The 16,924-nt window shown below is 33.2% G+C and overlaps 1 protein-coding gene across 1 annotated transcript; it reads left to right on the forward strand.

Annotated features, from left to right (window-relative positions):
• The first annotated feature begins 5,472 nt into the window (after positions 1-5,472).
• LOC110029047 (cyclin-dependent kinase inhibitor 1-like) lies at positions 5,473-6,925 on the forward strand. The gene is made up of 4 exons (XM_020731157.1): positions 5,473-5,892; positions 5,974-6,029; positions 6,111-6,281; positions 6,360-6,925. The coding sequence occupies exons 1-4, from the start codon at positions 5,533-5,535 to the stop codon at positions 6,427-6,429; spliced, it is 657 nt and encodes a 218-aa protein (XP_020586816.1). The 5' UTR covers positions 5,473-5,532; the 3' UTR covers positions 6,430-6,925.
• Positions 6,926-16,924: the final 9,999 nt, after the last annotated feature.

Raw genomic sequence — 16,924 nt, forward strand, 5'->3', positions numbered from 1 at the left:
GGCCTGTGGGGGCGACCCCATCCGACGTGGCGGCTCCTTCTGCCATGACCACAGACTTTTTCCAAATGTGGGGTCCGCCCAGCCAATTACGTCACATTTAATTCCATACTTTCAATGGGGATTAGTAGATCTGGTCCCTAATGCCTGCTAATGTATGTTTTACATGCATCAGCTTCCAAAAGTTGCATCATTTGCCGGCCTTTCTACTTTTGGGCCTCTTTTATGAAAAATAAATTAATGTAATTTTGCTCCCAAATGTTGTTAGGTCAACATTGTAAGTTTTTGAACAATCAAATGTATTTACATATTTACCTATATATTTTACTTTTTACATTACACTAGTTAAAATTTACATATCACACCTAAAAAATCATTTTTTTTTTACTTTTTAAATAATGAAATACATCCTTTTCATGCATAAGTAAGGTTATACGTGAATCTGCATCTATAGTTTTCTATATAGAAGGTATCATCTGGATAATTTCAATCGAAGCAATTGGATGTCTGACTCAGGCCTATATGACATGACCGATCGATAGAAAGATTCCAACACTTCACCTTTGTCATGTCGTATATCTATGTTAAAATTAATAATTTAATTGTCATCAATTATTCATTATCTAATTGATCTTCTTTGTCCATCAATGTGCATACATCATCAGTGAAACACCATCATCAAATTATCATCTATTGATTTCTATCATCATCATTTATCATTCAATAGAAAATTGAGCTAGTGGTGTGTGATCAACTTTGTAATCACATTTTCAGTTAAAAACAATTGATTCCTTTTGGAAATTGAATCAATATAATGTTTACTTTCATATTATATTATATTAAAAGTGAGAAAAGAGTATTATAGTCATATCTTAAATGTGATATAATATTCTCCTTTAATACTAAAAATGAATAAACTATATTTTTCATTTTATTCTGTTGAATATATGATATGACCTGAGTATCACATATATGAATTATGTGTAAGGTATTAACCTTTTGATTATCAACCAATCTGAAAGAATTTTGATCATTCTTGTTTTATATTTATTGCAGTCACAAAATATCAGACTTGGTCATTATGTGAATGATTTAAATCATAAGGGATGATATTGCAGTACTTACATATTGCTTAAACTTAAAGCTCTTAAAAATTAGACTTTATAGTAAAAGAGAAGTGCAAGGCCTTATTTCATGTGATGTATCAAGGTTGTTCATGTGTCGTAGCTATTTTAAGTTATGGCTTAATCAATTTATCATTATATGTTGATTGCATTCAAATCAAACTCCAAAGGAGGTAACAAATGCTCTTAAGAATTTTAGCCCCATGAAAATTTGGATCGTTACATAAGCTACCTGAAATGATCAAATCAAATGAAGACTTTATAACTAGTCTGAGAATCACCATTCAGTTCCTCTCTTCCTAAGTCAATCAGATTCCCAAAGACATATTGATGGTAACATGTCCAACACATTGACCAAAAATCCTCCACCTTTCAGGATCAAAGTGAGTTGTCACCTAAGCTACATTAGATACTGACATTTTCTGTTTTAACAAATTAATAATTATTATCATTTTCCTTAACATTCTAGGACCACTTCACTATAAAAATTATGTCATATCACAATAGCTCTTTAAGACATCAAAAAATTGCTAAATTAGGAGAACCCAAAAGATGAATCAACAGAGCATATCTCGCCAAGTTGGAATTGAAATACAGGATTTAGAGTGGAATATATGGTTCATGCAAGACAAATCATAGGACACGAAATCTCATCTCATGATATCTTAGCGCGAGAAATCTCCAATCTATTTAGCTCCAATCTATTTATAATAATCATACCATCTTCACTCATTTTCTTTACATAATAAAGAATTATATAAAAAAATTTGATTCCCCTTTCAATTAAAATAATTACTATTTCAACATACTCTAATTTATTACCATTGATAAAAAAATAAAAAAATTTGATAACTATTTTATTTCATGAAATTTATAAATAAGCATATATCACTTGAACTATAATAACTCATTTGAACATAATGCACATGAGTACTAGTTGTATAGTATGGTTCTAACTAAATTGTTTTATAAACATTGAACAATTCTGAAGAAGAAAATTTCAATACTATAGACTTAATTTTTTTTTATTAATCATAACGAGTTCCACTATGACGCATATGAGATCCTTTAAACCTTATAGGGTTTCTTGTTTTGACTTTGTATCTTGTGATTTTTCGTTCATCTTCTCTAGGTTTTCCTTTCCCTGACACTTGAAAATTCTTGAGACTCAGTTTAAATTATTTATTTCTTTGTTTCCTTTTTAGTTTGGTATCTAGGACTTTCTTCAAAACCTTGTAGGGTTTCTTTGTGTGATTTTATTTTTTGGTGATTTTTCGATCATCTTCTATTTCTTTTTGAGATTTTTTTTAATTTCATTTTCTTTTTTAGTTTTTCTGCGTGTTATCTTCTCTGTGATTTATAAGGATATCTTCATAACCATTTTGGGGTTTCTTCATGTAGGTGTGTTTCCTTTGTGTTTTTATTTACAGATTTTCTTATTTTTCCATTTATTTTGGGAAATCTATGAGATCTTTTTTCTTTTGATTCTCTTACAGTTTATTTTATACTTTTTAGGGTTTTTTTTTTGTCATTTGTTACTTTATTTGTGGAGTTCTTCTTTCCTCCTTTAACCTCAACTTCTTCTTTTGTCTGGTTCTGGATTGACTCTTGCTATTGGAAATGTTTGATTTCTTTTAATACTACTGCTGCAAATGATTTTAATTTGTTCTATGTTCATTGTGCAGAGGATAAAGTTGTTTCTTCGAATGAAAAGGTTGATGTTGGTTCACAACAATGGAATCTTTCAGTAGTTGGGTATGCATTATGTAGAAAGCCTTTATATGATAATATTCATCAAATTATAAACAAGTTATGGAAGTTGAAAGGTTCAACTGAGCCTCTTTGTTTAATTGAGGGTTTCTTTTTGTTTAAATTTACTTGTTCCGATGATGTTGAAATGGTTCTTTGGGGTGCTCATTGATTTATTGCTGGCAAGCCTTTTATTTTTAAGAAGTGGACTATTTATTTTCGACCAATATGTGAGGATTTTTAGGAAATTCCTATATGGATCAAATTTCCTAACCTTCCTTTATTTGTTGGTCCAGAAAAAGTATTTAAAAAATTACTAGCAAGATTGGTATCCCTCTTGCGGTGAATGCTTTGACTGCTAAGACTTCTAGACTTTCTTTTGCTTGTATTAATGTTCAGATTAATGTGGATTCACCATTATCTGAAAATATTACTATTATTTTTAAAAATTGAGAATTTATAAATCTGGTGATTTATGAATGGAAGCATGTTCTGTCTAAGATTTGATCTACATTTTCTCATCACACTTCCACTTATTCGAAAAACACTTCTATGTTGGTTAATGATATTCCTTCTTTTAGAAGAAGAATCAAAGTAGATTTAATGTTCTTGGAAATGTGAGGAATAAAAGTATTTCGTTGAAAATTTTCATTTTCTTTAAAGAACTAATAATATTAATATCATTCTATTACTCTGGATCTTAATATTGCTGCTCCTGTTTTAACTTTTAATAATGATTACCCTGATAATATAGATCCTAAATTTGGATAATATTGGTGTTTCTTCTATGGTAAATGATGTTGTTGTTTTGCAGAATGAAATAAACATTTAAGAACAGATTGAGCTGATTACTGCCAATAATTTAGTATCTGACAATATCAATATTTTTAATAACTTCTCTTTATTAGAAGTTTTAAATTATGATAATATTGATGAGATGTTAATAATGTCTTAATTAATTGATTTTAATATTCATCACATTCACTGGTAATTTGTTATAAGTCTAGAAATTGAAAATTTAGGAGATGCACTCTGATTCAATTATAGATTTTTATAAGTTATAGGTTTTTATTTAGTTTTTTGAATTTGAATTGATGTTACATGTTAGATTTTTTATGCCTTTTTTTTTATTTTGATGATGCAATTTTTCTTTTTCTTCACTATTGATTCTCTTTTTTATTTTTTTATCAATTTTATATAGATCTGGATGAAATTTTGGTTTTCAGCCATTTATATTAATGGTTAGGTTATTTTATTTTTGTTTGTTTTTTTCTGATTTCATCTGATAAATTCAGATACTCTATTTGATCTTTTCCATTCATATAATGATAACTTTGCCATTCTTTAGAGAATTTATTGCAGTATGATCTTTTCATTTAAATATGACTAAAAACTTTTTTTTTCAACCATTTAATTTCTAAGGTTTTATACTATTATATTATCTCTTTAGTTTCATGAGAGTCGGAATGAAACTTAGTCTTGATATGGTTTAGGTTGAGCTTACTTATTTCACACTTTAAATTTACTTTTCCTCATTTGTATAGTGCAGTACTCTAGAACTGCTGAGTGGATTTATTGCTTCGTGAGTGATGATCGACTTTCTACTATTTTGGAATTCTTCTCTTTTGTTATTTTTGAACGATTATCCAGGCTTAGTTGTTATTATATCAAAGTTGTTTGATTTGATGATGTCGGATCAATAATATATTTTCAATTATTGTTGATGATTTGGAGATTGTAAATGTTTGCTATTTCAAATGTCTTTCCAGCAATGCATTACTTTGTTGTTTATCTCTCTTTCTCCAAGACTCTTCGATGAGATCTACCTTGGTGATGTTTTGAGAGTTTGCCATTCCAGAATTTGGAAAGGTGATGGTTTTGAGTCGACAGAAGACTTAGTTTGTTGTTAATATTTTGATGTTTAGTGCTATTTGGATATTGCATTCTATTTTTATTTTATTTTTATTGATATAATTTTCTTATAATTTCCCAAAAAAATGACAAATAAAATTAATAAATATAATATATAAAATCACGGCAATTTTTTATTTATTATCACCTCGATTAAAAAGTTATAAAAATAAATAAATAAATATTGGCTCGCACTTTTGAGGAAATGGAAGCGAAACTGTCTTATCAAGATAGGATAATGCCACATTAATCCCCACCGTTAACTTCTCACGCATGAATCATAATGGTGGCTTCATATTTAAGCCATCCTCACCGTCCATGTGATCCTCGGTGGTCCCCACCAAAACCGCGGTTCCGACCCTCCACGAGATATTGTTCCGGTCTTTTCAAGAAAGCTCTGGGCTATTACAGTAATTTCATCGAAGACACAATTATGACGATCACTAACGGGATCAAGAGTCACGCTCACTAGTCTTCCGGTAGTAGCCGGTTGGTGCGATCCGGAGCCCAGCAGCCACCTGCAATAGCCGGTGGTAACTGATTGCCACGCGTCGGGTTACGGTTCGACAGTCCCAAACGACCCGATCCAGTTAACGGCGCCGTTACGTAAACCCGGCGCTGTTAACGAGAAAGTAGAAAGCATCAATTCGTCGGAACCTGACGCAATATAAATAGCACTCACCACGGTCCGGCGAAATCTGATCTTCCTTCCTCCTTGTTTGCGCTTCAGTTCTGATTTCTTCAGAGGAAGATGGTGAAATGTATGAAGAGGTGTAGAAGATTCGCGAAGGTTGAGGTGATGGAGGTGTCGAAGGTGGTGGGAATGAGGACGAGAGCGAGATCTCTCGCGCTTGCTGCGGCGGCGGAGGTGAGGGATAGTCGGAGCAGGAAGACTGCTAGATCGGTGGATCAAGATGTGCGAATGGCGCATGTGAAATTTAGGAGTCGGAGTTTGGTGATGACGCATCGGGAACAATCGAAATTGGTGTTTAATGCCAAAGGGAGAATCTGCGGGAATGGACAACAGACCAGCTCGCGGTGTTCAAGTAGCTCTTCCTGTGAAGCGGTGGAGAATGTCGATATATTGTTTCCAACTGTCACGGTTCACGAGGTGATCTGGTTTAATCTTTTTCGTTCTTGAAGGAAATTAGTTCATAGTTTCGTCTCACTCGAATTTTGTTCTCTTTTGAAGCCATGCGAGGAAGTCGCTTGTAGCTCCATTCGTGAATTCGAGCGGTTTCGAGACAGGTTTCAAGAATTTTTTTTATTTTCTCTCTCCTCCGTCTCAATTTCGTGTTAATGAGAATTTTCGAACATTTCACTTTCCAGGAGAGAGATCGAACAGTCAAGCAATCAAATTATCTATTCGGGAGAGCTGGATTCATCAGCTGAGGGAAAATCCCGGCGGTCCTTGCCTGAATTTAGGACCCCGCCCGCCGCCGAGATTGAAGAGTTCTTCACCGTCGTGGAGAAATCATTAAAGCATCAATTCGCGGCCAGGTAATTAGTTTTTTATAGAACTGTAATATCAATCTTGCTCTCATTCTCGCTAATCAGAAACCGGAAATCGATATGCAGGTACAATTTCGACTTTGATAACGAGGTTCCATTGGAAGGACGATACGAATGGGTTCGAGCAAATCCATGAAATCACGCTCTTCGATGATGAGAATTATATCGAAGACCCGTCAACTTAAAAGTAGGCCAAAAATTAACTTAATTTTCTTACTTCTCTTCCTTAGTAATGTGAATTTAGCGAGCAGCGAAGCAACCGCCTTCATCTCTTACTTCTCACCTCTGGACCTCAGCCTTAAATCTCTAATGCCGCCCCTCTTTAATTTATCTCCTCTCACCTCCTTCCGGAGAACCTTCTGAGCTCAGACTTCTCTCTCACCGTCATCTTCCTCCGGAAAGAAAAGAATTCAAAAGAGAGAGAAGGAGAATTGTAATAATTTAATTAAATTGGTTCGCCGAAATCCGTGCATTTCCATCATCTTCCCAGTTCTGCACTCTTCCATGTTTCTCTGCTCAGGTAGGTAGTATTCCAGGTGCAGCAGTGCTCGATCACCGTAGGATTTTTCATCGGACGGTGTAATACAATGCTACTGTAACTTTCTGTTTCAATGATTATTTTTTGGTTATTATTGGTGCGTACTTCTTCATTTCTTCCATTTTGCGGGGGTACGACGCGCGGCGGTGAACTCACCGCGAGGCAGTACTGGGAAGGTGGCGAGGTCGCCCGGCAAATAATATTGATATGGACGTTTTAATCATTAGATTTATTTTTTTTTATATTAATGAAGCAATTAACTTACTAATTAAGAATTAAATTACACTATTTAAGTATTAATTCAGTTATTAAGTTTTAATTTTAATTAAATTTGAATAAAACATTTATATATTCAAGTCCAATGTGCTCTTAAGAGTTCTTTGGTCGCAATAATTAAGTATATGTTACATAGGAATATATATTTCTGTATGTTCAGGTGTTACCTTCATGTTTTGGCTATGAAATAAAATAAAATTGGGGTCATACTCACTTACAAATTTAAGATAACTTTAAAAAATCTTTTTTTTTTTAATCTAATGCATGTTGAATTCACCATGATTGGGTGTATTTCAAATTCATTGTTTGGCATAATGCAAAAGTTTCATTCCGACTGTCTTGGGAGAACACCAAATATATCACCACAAGCTTAAGCTCTCCCTCTCTTCACTATGTTTTCACTACAAGAAAATATTACATACAATTAACATATATGTGGATGACGGTGTCATTCTCTTAAGTTCAACTGCATGTTGTTGTGAATATGGAAACCGATCCACTGCTCAAATTGACATTTTCTCATGTTTGACAGCAAATTGTATTTGATACTCGAAATTAATTTTTAAATTAATTGTTCTTAATTTCTTCTATGATTTGCTGCAGAAGAGAAAAAGAAATAATTAATGAGATTCATTAATTATTTGATTAGTTTCTTAATAGGTCTAATGACATGGTGGAATTAATAAATAGACATGCTAGCTCCCCTTGTTATCCTTCTTCAACATTGATAGCCTTTCAGGTTCTTCTTCTGGTGTGCTTTGGATTGAAGCTTTCGAGTATAGAGAAAGAGCAAGAAAGGAAGAGAAGGTTGCTTCTTTGTGAGGATGAGAGGAGAGAGAAAGAGGTAGAGAGAAAGAGTGCTTTCTTGTAATCATCGAGGTGATCGACAGATGTAATTCTTCAAGCTAATAAAATCATCTGCAGCTCTGCGAACGTAGGAAATTTGTCGAACCACGTAAATTTGTGTTTTTCTCGATCCGATTCTTTGTTTTCTTGTCATCGTTTTTCACAACAACTGGTATCAAAACTCAGGTTCGAATATGAGGGAAAGCAATGGCCAGAGATGATGTGATGACATCGGGGATCGAGAAGTTTAATGACACAGATTTTGGTTACTGGATGATGCAGATAGAGGACTACCTCTATGGGAATAAATTTCATCTTTCGTTATTGAGAAAACGACCGAAAAAGATGGATTCCCTATTAGGAAATTGGACTTAGAGCTGACAAAACTTCCACCAAAGAAAAATGCACTGCACGACAAGTGTGTGATCAGGTGAGATTGTGCTTGATGACAGTAAGAGGTGCAAGGTTAGATTTGTTGAAAAGGGCTTTCATCAGAGGTAGGATATTGCCCATGTAGTGAGAGTTGTAAGTAGAAACATGAGTAAGCCAAGAAAGAGCTTGGAGATACAAAGCTATAATGACGATGATATGTCGACTAAGGGTGTTGCTCTTGAGAAACTGAAGTTGTGCTCGACTTCAGCTAGTCTTCTGACATAAAGACCGAGGCTTTGAGTTGCAGAGGTAGAGAATACCACGTTTGAAACAAAGAGCGACACAATTAGTAGATGATACAACCAGTGTACCAGTCTTTAAGTGAGAGATTTGTTGTGAATATGGAAACTGATCCACTGCTCAATTTTGCATGTTATCATGTTTGACAGCAAATTATATTTGATACTCCAAATTAATTGTTCTTAATTCCTTCTATGATTTGCTGCATAATAGAAGAAGAAATGATTAATAGGTTTCATTAATTATTTGATTAATTCCTTAATAGGCCTAATGACATTATGAAATTCAAAATAGGCATGCTAGCTCACATTGTTATCCCTCTTCGGCATTGGTAGCTTTCCAAGTTTTTCTTCTAGTGTGCTTCGGATTGAAGTTCTCGAGTAGAGAGAGAGAGAAGAAGAGGAGGAGAGGAGAGAGAAATAGTGATTTCTTGTAATCATCGAGGTGATCGACAGGTGTAATTCCTCAAGCTAATTTTGTAGCTACGTGCACGTAGGCAATTTGTCGAACCACATAAATCTGTGTTTTTCATTGTGTCTTTCTATTTTGCATTTTTCTCGATCCGATTTTTCGCTTTATTACCGCCGTTTTTCACAACACATGTAATTTTTTCTCCCTCACTATACTAACAAATCCATCTTTGCAACCACGATCACTCACTCTCCTCGAATATATTTGTGTAATCTTGCACTCTCCCTACAGCCTTGCAAGAGCAATTTTATACATCTTCATCTCCATACTCATGATTACTAGCACACCATATCTCCGTACCAATATGTAATTATCTCTGCATCGTTTTCTTCATTGCTTCACTTTCAATAGCAGTTTCAAATTGTCTGAAGGTCCAATTAGAACCCAACTTGCTTCAAATTGCTAGCCTTGAACTACCATTGAATGTTAAACATGTCAGAAGGTCCAATTAGAACCCAACTTGCTTCAAATTGCTAGCCTTGAACTACCATTGAATGTTAAACATGTCAGAAGGTCCAATTAGAACCCAACTTGCTTCAAATTGCTAGCCTTGAACTACCATTGAATGTTAAACATGTCAGAAGGTCCAATTAGAACCCAACTTGCTTCAAATTGCTAGCCTTGAACTACCATTGAATGTTAAACATGTCAGAAGGTCCAATTAGAACCCAACTTGCTTCAAATTGCTAGCCTTGAACTACCATTGAATGTTAAACATGTCAGAAGGTCCAATTAGAACCCAACTTGCTTCAAATTGCTAGCCTTGAACTACCATTGAATGTTAAACATGTCAGAAGGTCCAATTAGAACCCAACTTGCTTCAAATTGCTAGCCTTGAACTACCATTGAATGTTAAACATGTCAGAAGGTCCAATTAGAACCCAACTTGCTTCAAATTGCTAGCCTTGAACTACCATTGAATGTTAAACATGTCAGAAGGTCCAATTAGAACCCAACTTGCTTCAAATTGCTAGCCTTGAACTACCATTGAATGTTAAACATGTCAGAAGGTCCAATTAGAACCCAACTTGCTTCAAATTGCTAGCCTTGAACTACCATTGAATGTTAAACATGTCAGAAGGTCCAATTAGAACCCAACTTGCTTCAAATTGCTAGCCTTGAACTACCATTGAATGTTAAACAGCTTTTGGGACAGTTTGTGCTTATCCAGATAAGATAAGACACTTATCTGAAAACGCGGACCGCGGGGTTTGACCCGCGTTCTATGTTTAGTGTAAAAAAATAAATGTGTTTTCGGTTAAGCTGCTCAAATGCAGTTTCCAAATGGTGAGGTGGCGTTTTCAAAACGCCGCCGAAGCGGATAAGCTGCCCCCAAACAAAGCCTAAATATATGGATGCAACTATATAAGAAATCTAAAGATTTTTTTTTTTTAATATTTTTCTTGTGCTAAGATTGGGAGTTTTTGAATATAAAATAAAAAGTTAATAATAAGGTGAGAAATTCTTAATAAAGATATTTGATTCCGTTGTATGGCTCCTAGAAGGTATTTAGGAAGCAATTTTTTGTGGTGAAATGTTGCAGAATAGCACTGGGGTTTAAATATGGGTGATTGACTGCGTTTGATTGGGGATAAATAACGTTAGATGACATCCCGACTAAAAACAACCCAAAAAACTTATGAATGATCATTGCAGATGACGACGAGGATCCACCACTTGTTTTTGAGCGATATACAAATACACCACTTGTAAAGTAAAATATACAACACTCTGAAGAACATAAAATAAATAGCATCTCTAAACACAATAAAAAATATAAAAAATCCTCCAAAATAATAAAAGAAACACAAATAAATAGTTTTCTCATAGAATATATCCAATTAGAAATAAATAAATAGGAAAAGAATAGAAATGAAAGAAAATTGTGCTAAAATAGGCAATGAGATGGAATCCTGGGTATGGCAGGCTTCTGCTGTCACGGGAATATAGAATTCCTGCTCAAGAACTCAACTGGATCGTGGGATCTAGCCTTTCCATGGCATTAGGGGTTACGATCACCGGAACCCAGATCGAGAGTTTGATGGGATTTAGGGCTGTCAAAACGGCTCGTTATTCGCGAATAGTTCGTGTTCGGCTCGTTAAGAAGCTCGTGTTCGACTCATTCGCTAAGTTAACGAGCCGAACACGAACAAATATTTGTTCGTTTGTGTTCGGCTCGTTTTGGCTCGAAATACTACTAATCAATTATATATATATATATATATATATATTTGATGAGTAGTATTTTTTAAAAAATTAATTGACTACAAGACTACAAAAATTTATAATCGATTAAACTGTTTTAATATATAAAATAAGATTTAAATCTTGCCCCAACCCTTAACATTCTACGACTGCGTGATTAGGGTTGTCAAAATGACTTTTTGTTCGCGAACAGCTCGTGTTCGGCTCCCTAAGCAAACGAGCCGAACACGAACACAATTTTTGAGCTCGTTTACACCCCTAATGAGATTACGGGATCTATCTTTTTTGCGGCATCACACAAAGTGGAGAGCTCCTGCATCATGCCCTGACTAGGAGAGGTTTCTTGTTTTGCTATGTAGGCTTCTAGAATTAATCAATCACCATCATCGCAAAGTTATCATTTTGTTATGTCTGAGATAATCCTATTATAAAATATATATTGATCATGTTTTTTTAAGCAATTCTAAAACACATACGTACTTCCAAACTATATTTTGGTAGAATAAATAGTCATCCTTCTTTAGCACAATCAAAGATGGAGTTGCATCTAGGCTCGTACTCTCACGAACAAAGCCTTTGACTATTAAATATGTAACATATTTATGGAACTTCTCATAATCGGCAATTCGCATCCCATAAGTGAGTTGGTTTGGCAGATTAAATCCAGGAATATGGTTTATGAAAAGTCGAGACTCATTCAACAATAGATACCAAAAGGTAAAATATCAGTCAGAATATCTGATAACTCGCTCAACAGAGGTTGGCCTTATTCTGGTATCGACTCCTTCAAATCACTACCTTATAGTTAAACCAATGTTAATCGTGTTAGATTCACTCTCACGGGCTCAACATGAATCATTGACATCTCTTCCGCGTTAGTCACAAGTTGATACTCCACTTTAACTACTTCAATCCCTCTTATGTTACTATGAATTTCCTATGTAATTGTTTAGTGTCTTAATCGATCCTTAATCAGTGATGGAGTTCATCTTTTTTATTTGGTCAATTTGATGCAATATGCTCAAAAAGATGACACTTGAAACACTTTTTGGTTGTGATGGATTTAGGAGCAATGGCGGTCTTCATCTTTTCTCTACTTTGTATGAGTTTCTCCTTTGGAGGGATCAACTTAAGTGCTCCATTGAGTGTAGTTTTTGCTGACTAATCATAGGGTTGAAGTTTACTTTTAAGGTCTAATAGTTGTTTGATATTATTATTTCTTCACATCTAAAGCTAGGTTTTATACACCTGTTAGAAACCAATAAGCTTGGAACTGGACCATATTACTAGTAAAAGAGGTCAGTCCCCCTGCCATGGTGTGCTCCCCTAGTTCCATAAACTTATTGTTCAACATGAGTTGATTGAATTCAGTTATGCCTCACAGAGTAACCTCTTTGACACAGGTAGTGGATTTTGATGAGTATTTCTTGTCGATAATATGATGGTAGATATTTATGTTGAATCTTTTTTTCCATCTTACATTTGATGATTATCTTAGTCTTTTCTTCCCCGAATACAATTTACTTTCTCCCTCCACAAAATGGCGTTATTATTGAGTTTAATAGCGGATGTTGTAATTCTCTTATTCTGGATGATGTCTTTATACTCAACAATTCATTGTATTGTTTGGATCCATTAGATAAACTTATTGAATTAATGCAACACTTAAAATTTAGTAGATCTTTTTTTGCTTCAAAATTCTAGCTTTTTCTATGATATTTCATGTTGAATCATCAAGATAGTGGTTCAATAAGGATTCACTTCCTACCCTAAATTTGGTGTGTCACCGTTTTAACTGTGGGTGACCTCACTAGATTATCTCTTGTCAAATGGAATAAATCTTTGTTGCAATTGAAAGATTTTTTTTATAATATCTCCTCCAAAATAAAGTCTTGGACACCTCTTTGTAAATTTCTCCTATATGACGGCATATCCTTTTCTCTTAATTAAGATTTTGATGGGTATAAGGTTGTAGATAAAAGGTTGGTCAAAGTATAGAATTTTGGTGGTACATGTTAGGATAGATTATTGGTAGAGTTAAAAAGATATATTTTTGAAAATTTGGGCTTAAGGTTATGAATTGTGGTAGAAATGGTTTGGATATAATGAAAATATTTTTTTATGTGGGTCAAAGGTTGTATTGCTTTTTTTATTTAGAAGCAAGGAAGATAAATCCCTAAAATATTAAAGTTTTTTAAGCTCTAATATCAGATGATATCATTATACGGTTCCTAAAAGGCGTTTACAAAGCTGGTTTGGTAGGGAGGTGTCGTGAAGTAGTAATGCGGTGATAATATGGGCGACCAACAACATTTGAAGGAGGATAAATGACATTTGATGACTGTTCCGACTGAAAATAACAAACAAAACTCAAAAACTATGATGTATGAATGACATGGAGGATCCACCACCTACTCTTCGAAAAGATATAAATACACCACTTACAAAAGAAAGTGATACAACACTTTGAAGAGTATAATAATAATATCAAAAGCCCCCTAAAATATCAAAAGAAACAAATATAAATAGTTCTCTCATAGCAAATAACCTAAGTAGAAATAGATTTCGATTGAAATAGGTGGTGTTATTAGGCTTCCTACATTCTAGAACAATCCATAATTCCCACTCAAGAATTCGACAGGATCACAATTGGTGTTTTTAAAGATCCGATTTTAAGCTGAGTTGGAGTTGGCTCAAAATTGACTCGAAAACAATTCTATTTTAAGCTGAGTTGGAGTTGGCTCAAAATTGACTTGAAAACAATTCTATACAAAATTTTGGCTCGTAGCTCGGCTCATTTATTTTAATCAGGTCTCGATACGAGCCAAAATTCGAATAAATTTTCGAGCAATTAACAATTTTTATCTTAAATCCATTCTCTTTGCTCATCAATGCAACTCCATGCTCTACATAATTTTAGAACCAACAATAATTTTGATACGTGTGATAAGAATTCGGGCAGGTGTGATAAGAACATTTTAACAAGATTAGAAAATATATATATTCAAGATACGTAGGCACTAGGGCTGTTAAAACGGCTTGTTGTTCGCAAACAACTCGTGTTCGGCTCATTCGCTAAATTAACAAGCTGAACACGAACAAATATTTGTTTGTTCGTGTTCTGCTTATTTTGGCTCGAAATATTGCTAATCAATATTATATATATATATATATATATATATATTAAAAAAAATTAATTGACTACAAGGCTACAAAAATTTATAATCAATTAAAAGTATTAATTAAGAAAATTGAATAAAAATTATTAAATTAGATTTAAATGATGTTTTAAATCTTGCCCAAATCCTTGACATCTTATGACCAAGTGATTAGGGTTGTCAAAACTACTCTTTGTTTGTGAACAGCTAGTATTCAGCTCGCTAAGCAAATGAGCCGAACACGAAAACACTCTTTTAGCTCGGATAATCTCGGCCGTGTCCGGCTCATTTACACCCCTGGTAGGCACAAAGAGACAAGATGAGCATAATTACAATTACAAATGATAAAATATAATTAATTAAATTGTATAATCGTTAAAAAAAATGAAACATCTAGAAGGTTCCGGGTCAAATTGCTAGAGTTCAAATAAGATTGAGGTAGGTTGATGTAGACATTTAATTGCTTTTCCTTCTGATTTTTTTTTTATTTTTCGTGATTTAAATAAATATTATCTTAGGATAAAAACATTGTAATAGTTGCTTGATTTGATATATATTTCTTATAATGACGTTTAATGCTGTCTTATTTATGATAATCCATGTGCGATTTAATATTATCTCTCATAGATAAGATTGGAATAATATAAATAAATTCAAATTGAGACTTTTAAAAATTATCTTAATATTAAGGGATTCAAATAGAAGAGAAATACAAGAATAATAGACAGTATTCTTCATCATAATAATTACTAAATATTATTTTTTTAGGATGATATTAAACTAAGAGAGTATGTTTAAACGATAAAACGGCTATCTAATCATTGTGGATATCCAAATATATTTGTTTAAATTATATTCAATGCCACAATTTTTTTTTTCTCTCCTTTTTTTTTTTTTTTTAAGAAATGACAAGAGGCTATTATACAAGCCCTCAATCATCCTTAATGTGTCTAACAATTCGAATACCGCATCTTTGAGGCTAACTGTGCCAAAGAGGATTCAAACCCCTAACCTAAGAAGTCTTATATCATGTATCCCAACCAATAGGTTGAGATACGCGACATATACATATATATGTGGTCACTTTTTAAGTTTAGTTCATAAGGTTGGAGACCGTCTTTAGTTATAAAGTTGTAATCCAATCAACGATTTAATTGGTTCAATTACGAATCAATCATTTGATCAGTTTGGCCCCAGCTAAAAATTGTTTCTACACTAAATTGGGATCGAACCGATCTGAATTAGAGTTGAGCCAAGGAATTGATTAACATCACTAAAGAAAAAAAAAAGACCATTTTACATGATCAATTGAAAAGGCTATAGACAATATATTTGCATATAAACAATTTCAGATAACATCAGCCATACATCTACCTTTTATATATATATATATTTGGCCGTTTGAGTTGAAAATAATTGAAAAATTGATGCATATATATCATCTCATTTTATGCTCCATTGACTCTATGGTTCATACATAAGAACAAGGTACACAGGGCACCTAATTCTTATGTCTTTACATATCTAGCAATTAAATATTCCTTTATATATATATATATCACGCAAATGGCCCAATTTGTCTTATCAAATCAAAATATCACTATTTTATTTCTCTTAAAAAGTGAAATACACCATTTCATGCATAGGTAATGTGACATATACGTAAAAATTGAAATTTATGTTGTGTTCTGTTTGTAAATCTTATTGCGTGTATGCTTGCACGCGCACGATGAATTTAAGTCGGTGAGAATCACCTTTTGCACTATTTTAAGTGGCAAGATTCAGTAGTTCAAAAAAAAAAAAATCATATATATGCAAATTTTGGAAATAGCATTGTTTCAAGTCATGTTTATGTAATTATCTCAAGCTAAATTAATTGGAGAAGATGTTAACACAATGTAATAAGCTTGAATCAAAGATGGCAACTCTTGTTGTAATAGGAGAAGAATTTACATGTTTGAAATCTCATCAGGTGATGAGTTTCAGTTCATAATTGATATAATTCTTGAGAAAATCAAACATATGCAGTTCAAAATAGCAATAATCCTGCTATTTTAATGAAATGAAAATTGAAATGAGCTCTAAAATAATCCAAAATAATCAAAATTACTTTAAAAATAAACAATAAAAAGCGAATCAACCTAAAATCCTCAAATTGACGAACAAATATTATTTAAATAAATGAAAAAAATAAATAAATAAATAAAATTAATTTTTTAGGACCATGCAACAATTCTTCTTAAAATCAAAGACTACTCGTTCCATATTGATTGATCAAAAAATAAAGAGAATTTCACTTACATATCTGACACCAAAATTTGATATTTACATGTATACCACATTGGCAGCATGCAAAATTGCATTTCACCTTTTAGAAGATATGGACAGTGGTATCATTGTGATGTCAATGATATTTTTTAAGATTTGTTGTTATGTATGTAAATATAAAAGTTTAGTTGTTAGAT

The sequence above is a fragment of the Phalaenopsis equestris genome, unplaced genomic scaffold, assembly GCF_001263595.1.
Source record: "Phalaenopsis equestris unplaced genomic scaffold, ASM126359v1 Scaffold000544, whole genome shotgun sequence".
Lineage (NCBI taxonomy): Eukaryota > Viridiplantae > Streptophyta > Magnoliopsida > Asparagales > Orchidaceae > Phalaenopsis > Phalaenopsis equestris.

Coding starts and splice junctions, on each gene's coding strand:
- LOC110029047 (XM_020731157.1), top strand. CDS start 5,533: ATGGTGAAATGTATGAAGAGGTGTAGAAGATTCGCGAAGGTTGAGGTG. Junction 5,893..5,973: donor CAACTGTCACGGTTCACGAG/GTGATCTGGTTT, acceptor TCTCTTTTGAAG/CCATGCGAGGAAGTCGCTTG. Junction 6,282..6,359: donor AAGCATCAATTCGCGGCCAG/GTAATTAGTTTT, acceptor ATCGATATGCAG/GTACAATTTCGACTTTGATA.